The following is a 20065-nucleotide window of genomic DNA, read 5'->3' as shown; positions in this document are numbered from 1 at the left end:
TACTCCCACCCCCCTACCTCTAGGTGTATCTTCAGAGTCAGGTGACACTCAGAAGTCATAGACTAACATCCCCAGCTCTGCCTGCAGCTCAGGAAGGATACTTCTGTGTGGACAGGAGACTTCTGTGGCCATGAGGAGGTCATCTTGTCCACCCCTCTGTCTATGGTGCCCGTGGCCAGAAGAAACATTATGGCCTTAGAGTCTGTAGGGACAGAGGATCCATGAGCTCTCCAGGCCCCTCATTCTAGCGTTTGTCACTTATGTGGATTTCTTGCTTGAATCATTGATGTTGCAGCTTTTCCCATTTCTTACTAAGCTTAAGAAACTGGGATTCTTCTGACCCACGAATCTTGAAGCACCCGCCTATCCAGAGCCTGCTCTTCAAGTGTCCTTGGAGCAGCCACTGTCTGCTCAGCCTGAGCGAGAAGGACACTGCTGCTCTCTGGTGGCCAGTCCGCAGAGGATCAAGGAACCATCCAGGAGGCGGGGTTCCCTCCGCTGTCTCAGGGACAGCAGCTTTCAGTGCTCAGGCGACTGAATGTCCTTTCGCTGCTCCCAGAGCACAGCAAGCTTATCTTCGCCTCGGGGCCTTGACCCTTGCTGCTCTGTCTCCCCGGAATGTTCTCCCTGATCTCAGGTGGCAGGCCCTCTCTCATTTTCTAGCCCTCAAGCCAAATATTACCTCCTCAGGGAAGCCCTCCTGGACTACTTTGTCTGAAACAGCACCCAACCCCAGCTCCCGTCCCTCTGTATCCCATTGCCTTGTTTCATTTTGTTGAAGCACTTACTTACTCTTTGAAAATACCTGTGTAAATTCTTTGTTGTCTCTCTCCCTAACCAGAATGTAGGGTCCAGGAAAACAGAATCCTTGTCTATTTCCTTTTTCACTGGACCTCAGTGCATGATACATAGTAGATGCTCAAAAACACTTGATGAAAGGATAAATAAATACGTATCAACAAGAGTAACTGACATTTGGGCAGAGGGATGGTCCTCAAAATCACACTCTGATGTGGGCGGGGCATATGCCATTCCCATTTGACAGGTGAACAAGCTGAGGCTCAGAGAGATTTATGGGAGCTGCCTGAGCATCAACAAGTAGCAATGATCCCATCGCTGGTGGCTTTTTCTGGGGTCCTTCAGTCCTATACGCTGAGGGGACAGAAGGGTGTCCCAGGACTGGGCAGCTGTGCCACAGGTGGAGGTAGGCCCTTATGTGAGGTCCAGTCCCTCGCTTCCTGACCCTGATTCCTGAGTGAGGCTGAGCTGCACCCTTGTCCAGAGCTGTGCTGTGGCTTTGTGGGTTGGGTGGCGTGGGCCAGGACAGCCAGTCCACAGGACTCCAGAGCGCTGCCTGTCTGCAGAGATGAGCATTCTGGAGCAGGAGTGTGTTTGGGGAAGGCGGTGGCAGGAAAGCTGGAGCCAGCGGGGAAACTGTGACTCCTCCAGGCCAGGATTTAACTGTGACATTCTGAGTTTCATCAGGACTCCTGAGGACCCAGCCCTGTGCTCACTTCGCTCAGCCTGGGGGAGGGGCTGCCCTCTGATTCTGGGCCCAGCACAGACCCAAGGAAACCAGGGGCTCTGCCACAGAGCCTGGGCCAAGCCTGGGCAGGTGGTGGGGCTGGTGGTGCCTGAGATGACCAGGCCCAGGGCACTCTGGGTCTCTGGTGTCCAGAGAGGGAGTCTGGGAGGTCAGCAGCATCTACTCCTGGACTGGTCGTCTGGTGAGAGCTTGATGGAGTCTGTGAGGTAATTCTCTAAGATGTTTTGATACTGGGGAAGGAAAGGAGAAGTCAGCGTTCACATCTGAGGGGCAAAGAGAGTCACTTGCCCTCTGTCTCCTAACAGCCGACAGTGTTCAGGCTTTTTGTCCCTTCTTCATTGTGCTGTTGGGAAACTGAGGCCCAGAGGAGGGACCCACTGGGCTCCTCACCCTCTTTCTTCCTCACCTCCTCTAGGGTCTTCCAGGAACCCAGAGCAGTTGGGTGGCTGGGTCAGGGACCCAGGTCTCCTCACCTCTAACCAGGTCCCATAACTTTCCATTCTCTAGAGGGGACAACTGAGGTGACATGTGGCCTCAGCAGAGATGATGACAGACTACTCCTCATTTCTGCCGGAGACCTCTCCCCGCAAACATCTGCACACCCCAACCTTCTTGCACCGTGGTAACCTCCCACCCTCCCCCACCCTCCTGTCAGTCCTGTTTTTCCCATGTTCAGGAAGGCTTCCTAAATAGACTCAGCAATTCTACTGGGCCTTTTCCCCTGTCTGCCCACCCTCCCAAACTCTCTTGTCCTGACTCCATCCAGAAAAAGTCCCCTCTTCAGTCTGACAAGCTGGCCACTTCTCAGTGCCACCCCAGCACCGCCCAGGCCTGGGGCGGGGGCTCGGGCCTACGCAGACCTGGGCATTGTCCGGTCCTCCAGCGGGCCCCTCTGCTGTGCGTGGGCCCCACTCACTCCACTGAGCTAATTGCAGTGAAAATCCTGACATTTCTGGACCTCACATGAGGCACAGGGAGGAGCAGAACGTTACTATTTAAGCCCCTTTTACATGGGATGATCCGTTTCTCCCAGCAAGACAGGATTCTCTTACTGTGGTCCTTTCCTGACCCCTCTCTCACCATGTAAGCCAAAGAGACCTTGGTTGGGATCAGGAATTTTAAAAATCCGGTCTTTTGTCCCCAGGGGCAGGGCCTGCTGTGACCCACCCTCATGTCCACGCCAGGCCCACTGGGACCCCAGAGCCCGCAGGCTGCCTTGTGCACACTGCCAGCCTTTGGGAAGGGGTTCTGAGTGCCCGGAGAAGCTGCGGCTTTCTGAGATCCTCTGCACTTTGTTCTAGGGACAGACGAGTGCTGCCTCAGGAAGGTGTGAGAAACTCCCTCAGCCACACTGGCAACGCTGAGCTCTTCACTCCAGTTCTCCTCACCCAGTGATATTCGCAGCCTCCCAGGTCCAAGTCCACCCTGGGCACTTCCCACTTATGACACCAGTTCACTCGATAAAGGCATTATCTCGCCCCTTGGATTTCCTGTAAAACTTCTAAGTAGTGGGCAGGCCATAATTAGGATTTCTGTGTAACTTTTTTCTCCAGGCCCTGGTCCCCTTGGCAAACTGTAAAGTCACTCACAGTATCCAAATGTGCACACCACTTCAGTGGATGTAATTAGGGGCGCCTGTCCCTCTGAGCCTGGTTGCCCCCATGGCCCTGCCTTTGCATCCTGCATCCTGGGCATCTCGTGAAGGTGCTGTAGCCTCAGCGTGCACACCTGCTTCCCTCCTGGACAGGACAGTTTGTCTTTCTCCAACTGGCCCGAAGGGAACTGGGCCTCCACGCTGTAGCCCACGCATGCTGCTGGAGCCAGGCCTGGCCAGCCCAGCAAGGATGGTACTGCCAACTTGGTGAGATCAAAACCCGTCATCCCAAATCTCCCCAAATAGGTGGGTGTCCTTCTTGATCATAAGGGCATTCTTAGTCTATTTTGGAATAAATACCCTAATTCTTGAAAGTGGCCAGAGCGGGACACTAAAGTAACTTCCTACCTTTTTCCTCTCAAAATGTTAACCGAGTACCTATTCTGAAGGCGCTCTACTTGCAAACTGCTCTTTCCATCCAGAGTTCACTGCAGGACTCACACACTTCAAGGACCCTTGACTGCCACATGCTCCAACGGACCGAATTTCGCCTGCCCCCTGTCATGCTCCTGCTTTCCCTTCTCTTCTCTGTCTTGGTCCAGAGCATCCCTAATCAATCGTTCCTCTGTTTGCCAAGCTAGAAACCTGGTGATCAACCTTAACAGCTCCTGGTTCCTTCTCTCCTGCATTCTCCCATCATCAACCCCTGATGGTCCTCCCTCCAAAGTTTCTTTTACACCCTGTCACCATCTCCATCCGCTCGTGCCTGGACTGTTGCAGTAGCTTCTCAGCCACCCATAGAGCCCATCCTCTCTGCAGCATGAAACGCCCTGCTGAAAACCCTTACATATAGCTCTCATTTAAAAATAGCTACTTTTTATTTAATGCCTTCTCTCTGCTACCAGACTATTTTATTTAGCCCCTGCAACATCCCCATGAGGAAGACATTGTTATTTGTACTTTAAAGGGAGGGAAGCTGTGGCTTATGGAGGCTGCATGACTTCCTTAAGAGCACAGCGAGCCAGGGTTTACAGGCAGGTCTCTCTAGCTTCAGGGCCCCGGCTCCTTGCACCCTAGTCTGGGGCTTCCCTCTCTATTCCAGCAGCACCTCTCACATCTTCTGGAAACATTTTGGGCCAGAGTGAATGAGCACAGGACTTCCCTGGGAAGGAGTGGAGAGAGAGGTCCTTGGAGAAAAATGTCTTCAAAAATTCTCATCTGACCTTAAAATACAGATTTGAAAGAACCAGTTTCACCTTAAAAAATCCATGTGAATTTTACATTCTATGCCCTACTAGGTATGTTTGTTTTAATGTGAAAATGTTCCTCCTCTAAATTTCTGAGTAGTGTAGGCACCGTAGAAAGATGTGCCCAGATATGCCCTGCTGGGCTTTGAGGTCCAGGCTGGCCCCTGTGTACCCTGGGGGCCCAGCAGTGTGCTCTGGGAAGCAGGGGCCTTCTGCTTTGGAAGAGCATAGAAGTCTGAGGTCCGGGCTGGGGCCACTGGGCCTTCTTGATCTGGTGCTGTTGACCTTGTGGGCTTCGTTACTCGCCATGGCCCCACGCCCCCTTCCCTCCATGCCACGCTTCTTTCTCTTACAGACAAAACCCTCAGTTGGTTCCTCATATAAGCCCCATGGATTCCTGCCTGGGCCTCTGGCCATGCCCTTCTCTCCACCCTCTGCCACTCCTGCTTGTACCACAGTGGCCAACCATGTCCATCTGCAAATTGCAAATCGTCTTTCAACACCTCTCACATGCCACTCCTTGGGTAGACACCCTTGCCCAATCTCACCACCAGTGCCTCGGGGTTCCCTCAGTGCCTCCCCCTGCTCCCCCTGTGGCACTCATTTCACTCCATGACAGTCTTTCTGTGACTACCCCTCTGCCTTACCATGGGGACACTGAGGCGCATACCTCCAGCCCTAGCCTGACAATGTAAGAAATGTCCATGGGATTGAATTATTTCCATTTTACAGATGAGGAAACTGAGGCTCAGAGAAGTCACGCGTCTTGCTCAGTGGTCCACCAGGGCAGGAATGAAATCCAGGTCAGCCTGACTGCAGACACCACACTGACTTTCAGACTTCTCACCAGAAAATTTCCCCCATTAAGATGAGGGACTGACATGGGGCTGCCAACCTATTCTTTTGCCAAGTAGGGTGTTAAAAAATACCAAGAAGACAGGCTGCCATCTACTAAGACCACATCACAAAAGTGACACAGCAGGAAGGACATAACTTCAAGAATAAAGGATAGTCCTTCTCCAGAAAAGACAGCTGCCAACCTCACACGGACACTGCTTGTGGGCCGATGGTTGCTCCACTGCACTGTCTGTGGAGGGTCGTTTATCGTATCACTGTGCAAAGTCAAGGAGCATTCCTCTGCCTTCCAGGGCGGTGGCACGAGCAGGCACTTCTGTATTTTAGGAGCCAGCTTCACGGGCTGTGTAATAAACCACACTTCTCGGCCGTGCCTAGAAATGGCCGGCCCTTTCCCTCCCTTTATGGGACAGTGGGTGCTGGGGCTGGGAGGGGAACCGTAAGAATAGCCCCGGAGGCAAACCCTGAGACTGAGGCTCCGAGGCGTAAAGAGGGCAGCTTGGGCCTTCCCCCGGGCAGCTGCTAGAGGTGGCAGCCGCCTCTCCGTCATGAACACCTCCAGGCTGGTCCTGACCTGCTCTTCTCCAGGCAGCTGGCTGAGCAGGCCAGACAAGCCTCCAATCTCCCATCCTCATTTACTCATTTCCTTAATTCAAAATCACTGCTGCAACGACCTCCCCTCTTCTCAGAAGCCCACCTTGATTAAATGTGGCAGGGTAAGGGAACAAGCTGAGCCCCTCCCCACGCTAATCTTTCACGGGCCCCCTTCAGAGTTGCCAGACTCCACATCAGAGTGGCCTTAAAACTTCGATGCTGCTTCCAGGCAGCCCTCTCTGATCTTCCTCCCTTCTCTTTCCCCTCCTCCCAGAGTGCTGGCTGTGTGCCCTACTCTGGGGTCCCATCACCAAGTCCTACCCCACCTTACAATACCTATACTGAAACCTCAGGCGCTTATCTGTCTCCCCATGAGAGCGAGGGGCCCCCAAGCCCTGTGCAGTGCCTGGCACACATGACACGCTCAACACATGCTTATAGAATGGTCACACCTGGGGCCTGCATTTATCCATCCTTTTGATCGGAAAATGTCAGCAATTCCTGCAGGTTTGATGTTCTACTTGGACAAATGCTTGGCACCATGGGGCGTCTCTCCCACTCAGGAGGACTGAATTAATCACTTCTCAAACCCCTACTAATTAGAACCTCTGGGGGTGGGGCACAGGGTGGTATTTTTTTTAGAAACTCCACAAATGACTTTGATATCAGCCAGTTGGAGGGACCACCGACTAGACACTCTAAAGTAGCTTGGTACCTCTGGCATCCTGTGGCCCCAGAGTTGGAGTCCTGTTGAGCCCATTCAGCAGCTCATTAATTAAGACGAGCAATCCTGCTCCACCCACATCCCTGCCTGTGCCCAATGTGTTCTTTTCTGGAAGCTCGGGAGTTCCCCCATCCTAGGGGCAGCTGGGCCAAGTGAGGCCACCAGCCACTCACCCTGAACAGAGCTTGGCTGGCCAGCATCTCGAAGGCTTGTACCACGTTGATGTCATTCTTGGCACTGACTTCAAAGTAGGGAATGTTCTTCTCTTTACACCAGCCTTGGGCTACCTCCTGTGGCACCTGGATGAAGGGCAGAAACGATCACTGTTTCTGTGTCACCACCACCACCAGCTCTGCTATTGTCCCATCCTCACACTGTTGTTCCACCACTCCCATTTGCTGAGAACCTTCCCTGTGTCCGTAACTTTACACGTTATTTCGTAACATCAATTTATGAGGTGGCTATTGTGGCTCCATTTTCCAGATGCGGAAACTGAGGACTAGAGAATGAAAGAATTTGCTATGAGTGTTGGGGCTGAGCAGGCGTGGCCGAATTAGAGCCCACTGCACTGTGCTGCCTTCTGAGGGCCTACCCTGGGAGCTTCCTCCTGCCATTGGCTCCTTGTCCAGTCCCTTCAAAAGGGGATGGACGTGACGGACACTGGCCAGGGACAGAAGGCTCTCTTCCCTTGGGCTCGCTGACCCAGGAGGCCTGCTGCTGGGCAGAAACTCAGGCCCCTGCTAACCCTTTTTTCCAGGGTAGAGTCCTAGGGACAGTTGATAAGCTCCTATAGGCCAGACACTGTGTTAGATATCTTGTCATATTAACTTATCTAATCCTCAATAACCCTGTGACATAAGAACGCTGAGGCTCAGAGAGGCTCAGGGACTTGCCTCAGATCACGCGGCTGTGAAAGGCGGTTCGGATGAAGCCCCAGTTCAGCGCTTGCACGGCACCTGAGCTGCCCAGTGCAGGACACGGCATGAGAACTGGGCTGCTTTTCTGTCCCTCCCACTGGACTGCAGGTTCCTTGAGTTCAGGGTCAGAGCCTTTTTAGCGCTTGGCCTGGAGCCGTGAGCCGCTCAGTGGAGGCCGAATGGGCACATCACCACCCACGTGCCAGTGGCTGATCGCATGAGAGGCTGCTGGACTGGGCAATGTCCCGGCTGCACTGCGGGTTACTCCCAGAGACATCGGGAACACTGAGTTTAATGTCTAATTCTTTCAGGGAGGGGAAAATGACCACGTATTGGACATTGGCTGTGCTTGGGACTTTATAACCATTACTTCATTTTATTTAAGGGAGACAAGGCTTTTCACATGGAGAAAGGACCTTCTGCCCTCTCCCAGAACACAGCACAGCAGGGGGAGATCAAAGACTGCCCGCATCAAGTTTTCTCCCTTGCTCCTGCAGGTTCTGGGAGTTTATCTTGTTGAGATGAAAGGCACCATGCTGTCCCTTTTCTCTTTGGTCTTTGCTCCCCTGGTCTCAGGAGTGGCATCAGGGCACAGGGCTCAGGGCTCTTTCACATGCCTCTGTTGTCCCTCCAGCATTGCTCTGGCATTGTGAGGCCTACTACCTAGCACTGGAGGGTGGAGACTGGGGTTGGCTAAGCAACCTGCCTTTTGGGGAGCCCAGATGACTTCTACACCCCACATCCAGGCTCTGCCCAGTCAGTCTCCTGGTTGCTGCTGAACTTGAGTAGAGCAGGGAAAAACCCCAGGCCCTGGTCTTAGCCTCTGATTTCTAAGATCCTCCTGCCTTTGGGAATAGGGACCCCAGAATTGGCCACGAGTGCTCCCTCCTGTGGAGCACAGATACCGAGGACTTGGTGAGTCACCAAGGAGAAGCCTCACAGCTCGGGGAAAATCCGGAACTATATGTGGGGGAAGAAACAAGGACGGCCAGGCTACTGATTACCGTTGTCCTCGCTAGTGACATGCAAATAAATGCTCATTAGAAATCAGCACATTATACCCAGATGGCATCTTAGGAACACAAAGGGCTTTGTATCTTTCTGAAAGATAATTTTTTATTTTTCAATTACAGTTGACATACAATAATATAGGCTTTGTATCTTTTAAAGTCTTTGAGGGCAAGGACCCCACTTACTTTTTGGATTGCTCCTCCCTTCTTTATTTCCCACCCCCTCTCCCAGCCTAGCCCCCCACACCCACCAGGTCATGGACATTTTCCTGGGCTCGTCATTGGTACTCGGGAGTTGCAGTGGGAATTGAAGTGCAATGAAGTCAAGGCCTCCGCCTCTCCAGCAGGCAGGGAGAGTCTTTATCTTTAATGGCAGAAGCCAGGATTGGTGCCCCAGGCCACCCAGTGACAGAGCTAGGAAGACAAGTTCACAACTCTAGCTGCCTGATCTCAGCTGTCCCTTCTCTCCTGCTGGACAGTGACTGGGTTATGACAGATATTTAATTTCCTTTTCCTCACTCTTTCTCTGTTCTGTTTACCTGCAATGATTAAATACACAACTCCAAAATATCAGTGGAGATTATGTTGCAAATTAACATTTTTTTTTTGGTATTCCTATCACCTCTCTCACTGAACCTCAGAAAGCTGGCCTGGGAAGAAACTTTTCACTTGCCTCTTCCAATTCCAGTTACAGTTTCATAATTTTTAAAATCGACCTGTTTTTATTTATTTATAAAATGCTGGTTATTTATATCTTAGACTCTGCAGAAATGAACTCAGGCTCTGATACTTGGGGACAAGGGAAGTATAAAAATTTTGGAAGTGTTACTTCTATTAATTTTGCTTCTGGCTGACAATATACTACTAACATTCTACTTCTCTTGTTACAAGTTTTTTTTAGTCTTCACCTGAGAATATGTTTTTATTGACTTTAGAGAGAGAGGAAGGAAGAGGGAGAGAGAGAGAGCAAGCATCGATGTGAGAGAGAAACATCAATTGGTTGCCTCCCACACGTGCCCTGATCGGAGATTGAACCCAGGGCCCTCTGGTGCCCTGGATGACGCTCTAATCAACTAAGCCACCTCAGCCAGGACTCCTGTACAATTTTGATGGTTGTTCAGAGGCCAAAAGCTTGACAAAAATCAGTCTAGTTTATATAATTTTATTTATGATGCTTTTCCATCTCATATACATTTAAAATGATCAATTATATGTGTTAAAATAAGAGTGTCAAATATATCTTAAACCACTACCAAAAATAAAGAATACTTTTTAGAAAACTTAATCCCAACATTACGAATCAGTGGTTAAGTCAAAAATTGCCTACCTGAACTTAGAGCAAAGAATTCACAAGCTAGTGAGTAAATCCCTTGCAGCATAGATGCTAGCAGAGCTGTTCTTTTAAACAAATATTGTTCTCACTCTATTACCTTCTCTAGAAAGAGTAAGGATTTTAAAAAAACCTAGGTCAGTAATTTCTTTAAAATCACTCTGGCAATATATATATTTTTTATTGTGGTAAAATATACATAAACGTACAATTTACCATTTTAACTATATTTAAGTGCACAGTTGAAGGGCATTAAGTACATTCACATGGTTGTGCAACCAGCACCCCCATCCATCTCGGGAACTTTTTCTTCCTCTCAAACCTTAGCAGCAGAGTTTTAAACACTTATGTTCCTTTTATCGAGTAGGAGACGCTCCCGGGTCCCCCAGCCCTGCCTTGGAGAGAATGAAGATGACCGCCCCTACCATTTATCAAGCTCAACACATGCTTTAGAGGCATCTTTTATTCAACCCTCGCACAACCCCCTGAAATCTGTGTCTGGTCTCTAGTTCACAGATGAAGAAGCTGAACTGACTGAGGACACACGTCCCAGAGATGGGGCTGGGCTTGCCTGGGGCTTTACTGCTTCTTTCAAGCCTTTATCTCCCTCTCCCTGGAGATCAAAGCTCATGCCCCCACCCAAGCTCGGGCTGGGCCCCTCCACCCTTCGCCTGCACTGCCCACCCTGCCAGTAGCCTTGTTCATTGAACGCCTGGGGTCCCTGAGGCTTCCTCTCCACCTCGCCCTGGGGCCTCATTCCTTCTGCCCTGCTCTTCCACTTCGCAGAGGTGGAAGCCCTATCCTTGAGCTACTCTTGTCTGGAAGAACCTTAGTCCCAGGTCCTTCGTTCCTGGCTCCTACCCCACACAGGGATGTTGAAGAAAAACACAACACAGACTCCGCCTCCCACTCCTGGTGTCCTCCAGCTAAGCCCTGAGTGTCACCCATCAATTCTTGTCTTTGTCTTCAATTAGCTTCTTCACCGGTTTCTCTCCAGAGTAACTTGAAGATTCACCATCGTTCTTAAAACTCCTACTTGGTTCCCTCTCAAGAAGATGATGCCTCTTATTTCACTGAGAAAGAGTCAGACTCAGTCTTGAACTCCCTCAACGTCCCACCCTACGATCTACAGGTGTATGAAGTAGGATGTTAATTAAAATGGAAGCTTTGGGGACGCCCTTCAATTTGATAGATGCCAGATATAAGGTGGGCGGGGAGACAGAAGGCCCCCTGACCTCGTATATTTCCAAAGGTTCATGACCAAGGATCTGTTAGGTGACTCCAAAATGCACAGCACAGATATCAAAAGATGGAAAAGGAGGGGTAGAAAGGACTTCTTTGGAGAGAGTTGTGTTGTGGGTGCAGGCCCCCCCCCCACAGGAGGGAGAACAGGCAAAGTCTCACTTCCACCCCAAAAAGGGCTTCAAGGAGGCCACTTGGAAAGCTCATCATTCGACCCCTGGAGTTATGGTAGCTACAGGGATTTGTGTCTGACATGCATCTGAGGGACCCAGAGCATCTTTTACAAATGAAGTCTACATCTAGTCTCTTCCCATTAATAGGCAACGATGAAAGGGCTCTATTTGACCCTGCCGCACTGAACACCTACACAAAGCGGGGGTCACTGCTGCCATGGAACAGACAAGCCACCCTGTGGTTAGTCACATGACCCAAAGTATGCTTAAGCTAATAAAAAATATATGCTACTTTCCCTGGCTAAGAATACTGTTCTACAGGTTAATTCAGATTCTGCCTGCCTGTCTCTGATGCCTTAATTCTTCTATTCCCTGACTCTAGACAAAATTTTCTTCAATTCTCAGTTCATATCATGCTATTTCTCTCCTTTACCCATGCTGTTTTATCAGCCTGGAAGCCACCTACTATAGGAAGCCCTTTCTAGATCTTGGCCATAGTACATGCACATTCACTGTGGTCTCCAAATTTCCAAGGTCTATCTCTGTCATTGCATTGACCATATTGTATCATAATTACCCTTTAGAGTGTCTCTATCCACTACTAGATTGTAAAATTTTTAAGGCAAGGACTGTGTGTGATTCAGCCCTGTATGTGTTGGGTCTAACACAGTGTCTGGCATACAGTCGGTGCTCACATAGTGTTGGGTGAATGAATGAATGAATGGTACCTGCCGGTCTGCCAGATCGATCTTGTTCCCCAGCACGACCATGGGGTAGGACTGCTCCACTGGAATGATTTTGGCCAGAACATCACTCCGCCAGGTATCCAGGGCTTCAAAGGACTCCAGGTCAGTGACATCGAAAGCCAAGATGCAGCCATCGGAGCCTTTGTAGAATGTGGACACCATGGAGCGGAACCGCTCCTGGCCACCTGTGTCCCAGATCTGGAGGAAGAAGAAGCCGTCCCATGGGGCTGTGATGAATGGCTGGAGGTTTGGCCCAACTGGATCATGTCATGTCAAAGCTCCCATTTCTGGGTAGGGAGCAGGCAGCCCTGGCACAGGTGCCTTGACCCTATCGCCCTTGACACTACATGTCTTGGCACTCGCATTCAGTGTCCAAGAGTTCTTCCACATCTGAGCTCTTGTTTTCCCCTAGCCATCAGGACAGGTATTGTTATTCCCAGCTGATAGATTTGGACCTTGGGAGTGATTTGCCAAGGCCACTGGCCAACTTTTCCAGGGACCTGAGACTAGAAGTAAGACCCCCCAACTCCTGGATTTAAGCTCATCCTTCTAGATCAGAGATCAGCATTTAAAATTTTTTTCTTCTGTAAAGGGTGACATAGTAAATATTTTAGGCTTTGCAGACCATACTGTCTGTTGCAACTACTCAATGATTCCTGCTCTAGTGTGCAAGCAGCCATAGACCATCAGTAAACAAGTGAGCATGGCTGTGGGCCAAAAAACTTTATTTATAAAAACAGGTGGTGGACCAGATTTAGTCATTAGCTGAAGTTTGCTGGTGTTGGCTCAAACCATTCTAGCTCCTGGTACACATTGCTGTGAGTGGCTGTCCAGAGCATGTGGGGTGATTTTTAGGAATGAATGTTGAAGAGAGAAAGGGAGGCTGCTCACCTGCAGCTTCAAAGTTGTGTCATCCAGTATGATAATCTTGGAGAGGATACTGGCCCCCAGTGTGGTCTGGTAATCCTCGTAAAAGGTCTTGTGCACATATTGGTGGAGGAGGGAGGTCTTTCCTACACTGAGGAAAACCCCCAGACACGTGTGAACACACATATACACACACACACATACACACACACATCCATACCATTCTTAAAATCTTACCACGCCCCCCTCACCACTGTTTCTCCCTGAGATTCTGAATTTCTAACATTTGTGGTCTAAGGATCACAAGGGACTAAGGAATCGTTTCTAGAAGTAGGAGCCAGTCAAAGTGAGCAGAGAGGTTTGAAGAGAGCTGGGTGCCCCAAAGCAATGGTCAGGTCTCCCCTGTACATGGCAGGAGGTGGGAAGGCGGATAGATGCTAAGTGGTTTGTTAACACAGAGCTTGGACCAGAAACCAGGTAGCCTGACTCCCAGCCTCTTTCTCCTACTGAGCTCCCTTACTTGGGTGGGATGCCCTCCCTAGTGCCAACTTGAGTCAGAAAGGTACCCATGGGAGGTAGAAACATGTCCCGGAGGTCTCACTGTCCTTGACTAGGGGTCTGCTTCTCAGCCCCAGCCCCAAGCCGAGCTTGGCTTACTTACCCCAGGGCCCCAATGATGATGAGCTTCAAATCCACCTTCTTCCTGGGATTCATGGAGGGGCTTCAGAGCCTGCAGGGAAACAGAAGTCACCCACATGCTGCTCAGAGTCCCCTTTGGCTGTTGGCACTGAGGCTGGCCTCTACGTTCTCCTCCGAGGTGTGCAGGTCACTGCCTTAGGCCGAGGACCTGGGTGGGTTCACAGGTGGATGACTCAGCCACCCTCACACAGTCTCTTCCTCACTTCCCCTGGGGGCTTTTCCGAGGCTGGAAGGGCGGTGACCCCCCAAGACAGGTGCATCTCTCACCTTTCAGCTCTACCAGCCCTGATCTCAGAGGCAGCCTGGAGTGCCAGGAAGGCCGGAGGGGACTGGACAGAGGCCTCGCAGACAGGGAAGCTTGGAGCCAGGAATGGAGAGCGGTATGGGAAGAGGAAAGGGGGGCAGGACAAGGGGTCCATTGTCAAGACTACCCAAGAGGCTTTGGATGAAAGAGTGCCCCTCCCCCACCCAGAGGTGTTGCTGCAGTTGCAGAATCAAAGGCTCTTCTTTGAGGCAGCTGGTGGGGTTGTAATTGGTACATGTTTCTGGAAAGCTACTTGGCAGCAAGTAGTGAGAGTCTTAAGCATGTTCCCGCTCTCCACTTACCAGGAATTTGTCCTAAGGAAATAATCCGAAATTTGGGCAAAGATTCTTGTTCAAAAATGTTCTTCATAGGATTATTCATAAACATCCAACAGTAAAGAAGTGATTAAAAAAATCAGGGCACACAATGAACTATGAAACAGTCATTAAAATGGAATTTTGAGCATATTATAATAATGTGGGAAAGTGGTTGAAGAGTCAAAGGCTGACCAGCTTGAGCTTCCCCTGCTACTTGGAAAAAGCTCTGAATTGGATGTCCTAAGGCATTGGATGTTCTAGTTATCACTTTGCCACTGTGTGACCTTGGACCAGTCACTTGCCTTCTCTGAGTCTTGGCTTTCCAATTAAAGAATGACCCAGTTGGGCCCCAAAGACTCAAGGTCCCTTCTGGTTGACAAATGCTTTATCTATCGGAGTTGTAACTCACTGGGCCACCAAAATTTTGCCTGGGCATGCCTAGTTAGTGCAAAGTTAAAATAAAACCCTTAGAGGCCTAGGATTATTAATGTCCCTCCATGAGCTGTTCCATGGCTCAAAGGTGAATTGAGGCTTTGCTCAGAGCTGTTTGTCCCAGGAGCCAGAGTTGGTGGCACTGGACCTTCTACCCAGCAGGGCTAGATTGGCGTGGTGGGCAACAGGTCTTCTCGGTGGTTCATAGATTCATTCAACAAGTGTCCACATGTCTACTCTATGCAAAGCCCTGCATTGGACACTGGACGAGCACACAGATGAAGCAAACAAGACTCCTCACCCTCCAACCAGGGAGCCACCAGGGTAGAAAGGACAGGGACTGAGCAGTTACACCAGAGAGAAAGTGTCAAGAGTCCCAACAGAGGCACAGAGAAAGTGCTGCAGGAATTCAGGCTTTGGTACACGTGCTAACATAGCTTCAGAGCCAATACTGGGCCTTAGAAAGGGAGTCAGAATGAAAAGGAGGCAGAGGGAAGTGTGGAAAGAAACCTGCAAGGGGCTGCTCTGCATCCTCTGTGGAGCTTAGGGAATCCTCCCAAGAGCCCTGTGAGATGCTTACAGCTGTGGCTCAGAGAAGCCAAGTCACTGGTGACTCACCCAGGGCCACACAGGTAGCACGTGAACCAGCTGCGCCTTGTTGCCTCCCCACCTTCTGAGCTCAGACTCATAGAACAAGTGTGGACAGGATCCAGGGCACTGGGCTCAGGCTTGGTGAGTCTAACAAGGCCCTAGCAGAGTTGGAGGAGATTGAAAGAAAGGCAGCCAAAGTGACAAGAGGTACAGTGGGGTTGGAGGGAACAGAGGCTGTGGAGCTGGAGTGGTCGTGGGAGGACCGAGGGGCAGGGAGACGTGTTGATGGCCATTCTGCCATGAGATGAGGCTCACTCGGTAAGCTAACATTTATTTCCCAGCACTGTGAGAGGGCTTTGTAAATATGCAAATAAACAATATGCATACCATTACAAGCTTAAATAAATTAATACACTAGTATAACACAGTTAAACCATATAACAATACATCATTATAATACATTTACTGGTACAAATTAAGGGCTCAAGAAATATTAGCTATTTTGTGACTACTAGCACCCAAAAAGTAGCCTGTGGGCTTGACACTATTATCCTGTCTATTTTACTAGTGAAGAAACAGATGTCTAGGGAAGTTAGGTGGTTCATCTCTAAGGACATCGCCCACAAGGGGTAGAACCTGGATTTGGAGCTGGGAGCTGAATCCAGGCCTAACTCCAGAGCCCACACACCTAGACTGCCTTCTGCAAACCTAGCATGAGGATCACACCCCCTGCCACTCGGTGCCCTGTCAGAGAGGCTGGAGGGCCTGGTGGTGCGGGCTTGGCCGGTGCAGCGTAAGAAGGGAAAACCGTGTGTTACGTACAGCAGAACCAAAATCCGCTGTGTGCAGAGCAGGCCACAGATAACCAAAGAGCATACAGCATAAAGAAATGAGCTAATCCAGCAGAAGTCTCGTAAATGATTAGTAGTAAGCTTTGAAAAGATAACTCAGCCTTACTAATTTTCAAGGACATGTAAATTTTAAAATACTACTTTATTCACCTACTGGAGTGGCAAAAATTAAAAAAGATTAGTGATAATATTTAGTGTTGGCAAGTGTGAGGGAGTAAAACTCTTGTATATTGTTGATAGATAATGAACTGTCAGAGTCTTGGAGGGCAATTTGACAATATCAAAACTTAATAGGTGCATACTTAGGTTCTAATTCTAGAAACCTATCCTACAGAATACATGTATACTCAAACACAAATTTGTACAAAGATGATTGCTGAAAAGCATTCCTGTGATCTAAATATCCATCAGTAAGACACTCTACATAAATTATAATCCATTCATACTCTGAGAGAGAGTGAAGTAATGAAGCAGACAGATATGATGATAATTTAAGTTAAAAAAGAACATTTTGTATAGTATGATCCCAAATGTATAAAAACAAACAACAACCTTATATGTGTGACTGTATGTTTGATATTATATTTATGCTTGTCCTGTAAATACACAGAAAGCTATGGATAGACACACTGAATAATTACTAGGAGGTGGGGAAAGGTAGAGTAGAAGCTAGAGCTATTGTTTTATTTTATATGTCTTATATTAATATTTATTACACAAGCCTAAGTTGCTGTAATTAAAAAATGTCAAATAAAGACATTTCTTTAAATAGAGCACATGGGTGGATGGCAGTCCAAAGTCATCTGAGTGTGACTTCCTGACAGGACGAATCATTTTGTGCCTGGGCAGGAGAGGGAGGCCACCTAGTCCCGTGGAGCGATCATGAGTTTGGGAACCAAGAGTTCTCATCCCACTGCTATATATACCTTGGGTTACTTAACGCTGCTGAGTCTGTTCCCTCGTGGGTAAAATGGACATCACTCATGCCTGTGGCTTATTCTGCAGGGTGGCATGTGTCATGTTCTTATAGCAGAACTGGCTCCCCAAATTGGGGAAGACCCAGATAAATGGTTAACTGGGTGGGGTGGGGGGCGGTTTGAGGAGGAGGCAGATTTGCTGTGCCTGCCACTTTCTAGGGTATAAATATTCCCACCACGGCTTGATTCAAACTCCAAGCGGAGCCTGCTCCAGCACACTATAGGAAGGACATCTAGTTCAGTCTCCTGCCCCGTACTTAAGCCATCTCTGCCACATTCATGGAAAGATGGAGCCAGACCTGCCTCCATAGAGCTTCTTCCCCTCACTCAGGGTGAATTTTTCCTGGGGCAGGGGGTCGGGGGGCAGGCACACAAAATGCTCCATTCCATGCCAGCCCTTCTGAGGTTCAAAGTCTTCTCTTTGAGTTTTACTTGACTCTTTTCTCCTCCAGATCCTTGTAACTCACCTCAGCCTTGACTCTGAGCTCCCCTTGCCCCACCCCACCCTGGTCCCCTTCCCCTGAGGTGCCCTGAAAGTGTGCTGACACTGCAGATCCCCCAACCCCACTCCCAGAAGGCCAAGACCTTGCTGAGGCTGCTGTTTCAAACAGCCTGGACCTTGGGCCCAGGATAACTGGCAGAAACAAGAAGGTGACCAGGACTGTCAGTGGCAAGGAAGGGCAGCTTGGGGGTAGACCCTGGCTGGGCTCACCAAGGGGGCATGCCCAGATTTCAAACGGTGGCTTTCCATGCACTCTGTGCTCTCCTTTGGCTGGGCTTTGGCAAAAAGTTGTCCTTTCGAGCCTCCTCCCACCCATTCAGATCACTCCGTTCCTTCAAACCCGGGCATCCTATAGGCCGGGCTGTCATCACCCTCCATTGTTAAGTTACAGGGAGGAGCAGGTTTGGAATGCAGGGCCCTGGCTCCAGCCAGCTCAGGTCCACACAGAGCGGGATCTCAGGCCACTGCTCTCCAGCGCAGGTGACTAACTCTTCACCCCCTCTTGCCTGGAAGCACATCTAAGCCTGGAGCCCTGGCCCTGTCCATCCGCCAAAGCTATAGTGTAGCTCAGCCCTGGGGGTAAGGAAGGCTGAGTTGATGCCCCTCACAAAAATAAAAATAAAAGCCCTGGGTCTTGGGGACAGTCATGTAAGAGCTCTCGGACCTCCTCTGTTCTCACATTCCCACTTCCCTTCTCTTCCCATCCCACTGGCGCCAAGCAGGACTCGGGCACAATCTTCTGCCCTGTTTGTGTTGGGTGAGGTGTCATTTCTGCTGACAAGGAGAGGGGATGAGGGAGACCAGTGAGGAAGGGGAGAGGAGAATTCTGAAGAGGGCAAAGTCTCCCACCCTCCATGTATTACCTCACGCCCCTTTCAGTGCCTCCCCTCCCTGCTCCCATGCCTTGGAAAATGACAACGTATCCACATTAAAATATAATGGGATTTACAATCTTGGGAGTAAAGTTTGTCTTTGAGAAGAGGCTATCCCAGGGAGACTCACAACTCTGTCTGATCCACCTAAATCCTAGCAGGTCTAGACCTGCTCCCTCCGAGAAGTGCACCAACAGTTCTGGCTTCAGGAGGCTCAGCGCTCCTGTTCTTTGTTCTTTGGGAGCCTTAGTCCTGTCTCCCGAAGTGGACTGGCAGTGCCCAGAGGGCAGGACAGTGCCTCACACCTCTCTGTATCCCTCCAAAGAGCCTGACCCATGCCGGGAATACTGAGTCTGCAATAAATAGTCACCCATCCATTTATCCAATCACCCATCCAATCCATTTATCCATCCATCTCCAGCCAGCCAGCCATTTGTCCATCCTTCTGTTCATTCATCCATCTCTTATCCTTCCCTCCATCTCCATTGATCCGCCCATTCATCATCCATCTATCTGTCCATTTACCCAGGACATGTACTGTAGGCCTACTACGCATCGGCACTATGTATGGCTGAGGGCACAGACGAGGTACTCTCTCCATGCGACTTGTGTGCTGGGGGATTGATAGGTAAGCCCAAATAGATTATTTTTATTGATACATAGTGCCTAGCAATTACAGGGTACTCTGCAATTTACAAAATGCCATCATAGCCCAGTAGATTCCTGAGGCAAGCTGAGACTAGAACCCAGGTCTGCCTGACTCTGTTCATTGGCTCGCCTAGCATTGCAGAGCTGTGCTAAGAGACATACTTATGACTTAGAACAAGAGGAACATTTCCTACTCCAGGGCTTCCCCCCTCCTGATGAGACCTGTAGGATGAGACGGTTCCATCCTAGAAGGTACCCTGTTGATGTGTCAAGGGGACTCCTGGTGCTACCAGGGCTCAGCCCTCTCGAAAGACTCCAGTTCCTGGCTGTCCTTCCTCTGACTGTCCCAGCAGCTGCGTTGGCCTGTGCAGAGCCCCGAGCTGGGCCCCAGTTCCCTGGGCTGGGCTGGGAGTCTTTTCTGCCTGGCTTGCTGCCATGCCCTGGGAGCTCCTCCCGTGTGAGGGTCTTTGGGCTGGATCTAAGCCCTCAGCTGCCAGGTTCTAAGCCTCATCCTTGTGTGCCCTGCCTCCACTCCTCCCCACCAAAACACAAACACCTCTGGGGGCTGCTAGGACAGGCAGAAGAACCCAAAAAACTTCCAAGGTACTTACAGCTGTGGCTGCTTAGCATCCGGCCTCCGAGGGCAGGCGGGAGTTCCCTATGAGTCTGGGGGGTCTCCTCTTAGATCAAGTCTCAGCTGGGTCGGAGCAAAAGGCTTTGGAGCAAAAAAGAGTTTGTTGAGGCCAAGTCACTTCCTTCGGAGTTTTCCTCCTCTCCCTCTCATGCACAGACTTGGGAAGGTTGCAAAAGAGGCTGGGCTGGGTGACCTCAGCTGTGTGGGTGGAGCGGGTGGGTGGAATGGAAAAGCTAGGCTTCAGAGCGGACTGGATTCGGGGCCCTGTGAGAATTAGTTCACGGGAACTCTGTCCCCGGGAGGAATGAGGAATGGAAGGCTTGAGGGGGGAGGTCTGTGGGCGGGAGGACCTGGAAGGTATCATGCCTTTGTGGGCACCAAAGAAAGCCTCTG

The 20065-nt window shown here is 50.1% G+C and overlaps 1 protein-coding gene across 1 annotated transcript; it reads right to left on the bottom strand.

Moving 5' to 3' along the window:
- Window positions 1–1682: 1682 nt before the first annotated feature.
- RAB7B (RAB7B, member RAS oncogene family) lies at window positions 1683–19737 on the bottom strand. The gene is made up of 6 exons (XM_016215875.2): window positions 19650–19737; window positions 13507–13575; window positions 12870–12996; window positions 11961–12176; window positions 6734–6859; window positions 1683–1776 (listed from the first exon to the last, which is right to left on the bottom strand). The coding sequence occupies exons 2-6, from the start codon at window positions 13557–13559 to the stop codon at window positions 1696–1698; spliced, it is 603 nt and encodes a 200-aa protein (XP_016071361.1). The 5' UTR covers window positions 13560–13575; window positions 19650–19737; the 3' UTR covers window positions 1683–1695.
- Between the last annotated feature and the right edge of the window lie 328 nt (window positions 19738–20065).

The sequence above is a fragment of the Miniopterus natalensis genome, chromosome 19 (assembly GCF_054644295.1).
Source record: "Miniopterus natalensis isolate mMinNat1 chromosome 19, mMinNat1.hap1, whole genome shotgun sequence".
Classification (NCBI taxonomy): domain Eukaryota; kingdom Metazoa; phylum Chordata; class Mammalia; order Chiroptera; family Miniopteridae; genus Miniopterus; species Miniopterus natalensis.
Note: the sequence above shows the minus strand (reverse complement) of the source record. Positions and strands in the feature narration are given on the sequence as shown.

Coding starts and splice junctions, on each gene's coding strand:
- RAB7B (XM_016215875.2), bottom strand. CDS start 13,559: ATGAATCCCAGGAAGAAGGTGGATTTGAAGCTCATCATCATTGGGGCC. Junction 12,997..13,506: donor ATCATCATTGGGGCCCTGGG/GTAAGTAAGCCA, acceptor GGTTTTCCTCAG/TGTAGGAAAGACCTCCCTCC. Junction 1,777..6,733: donor CCAGCCAAGCTCTGTTCAGG/GTGAGTGGCTGG, acceptor TTCCTTCCCCAG/TATCAAAACATCTTAGAGAA.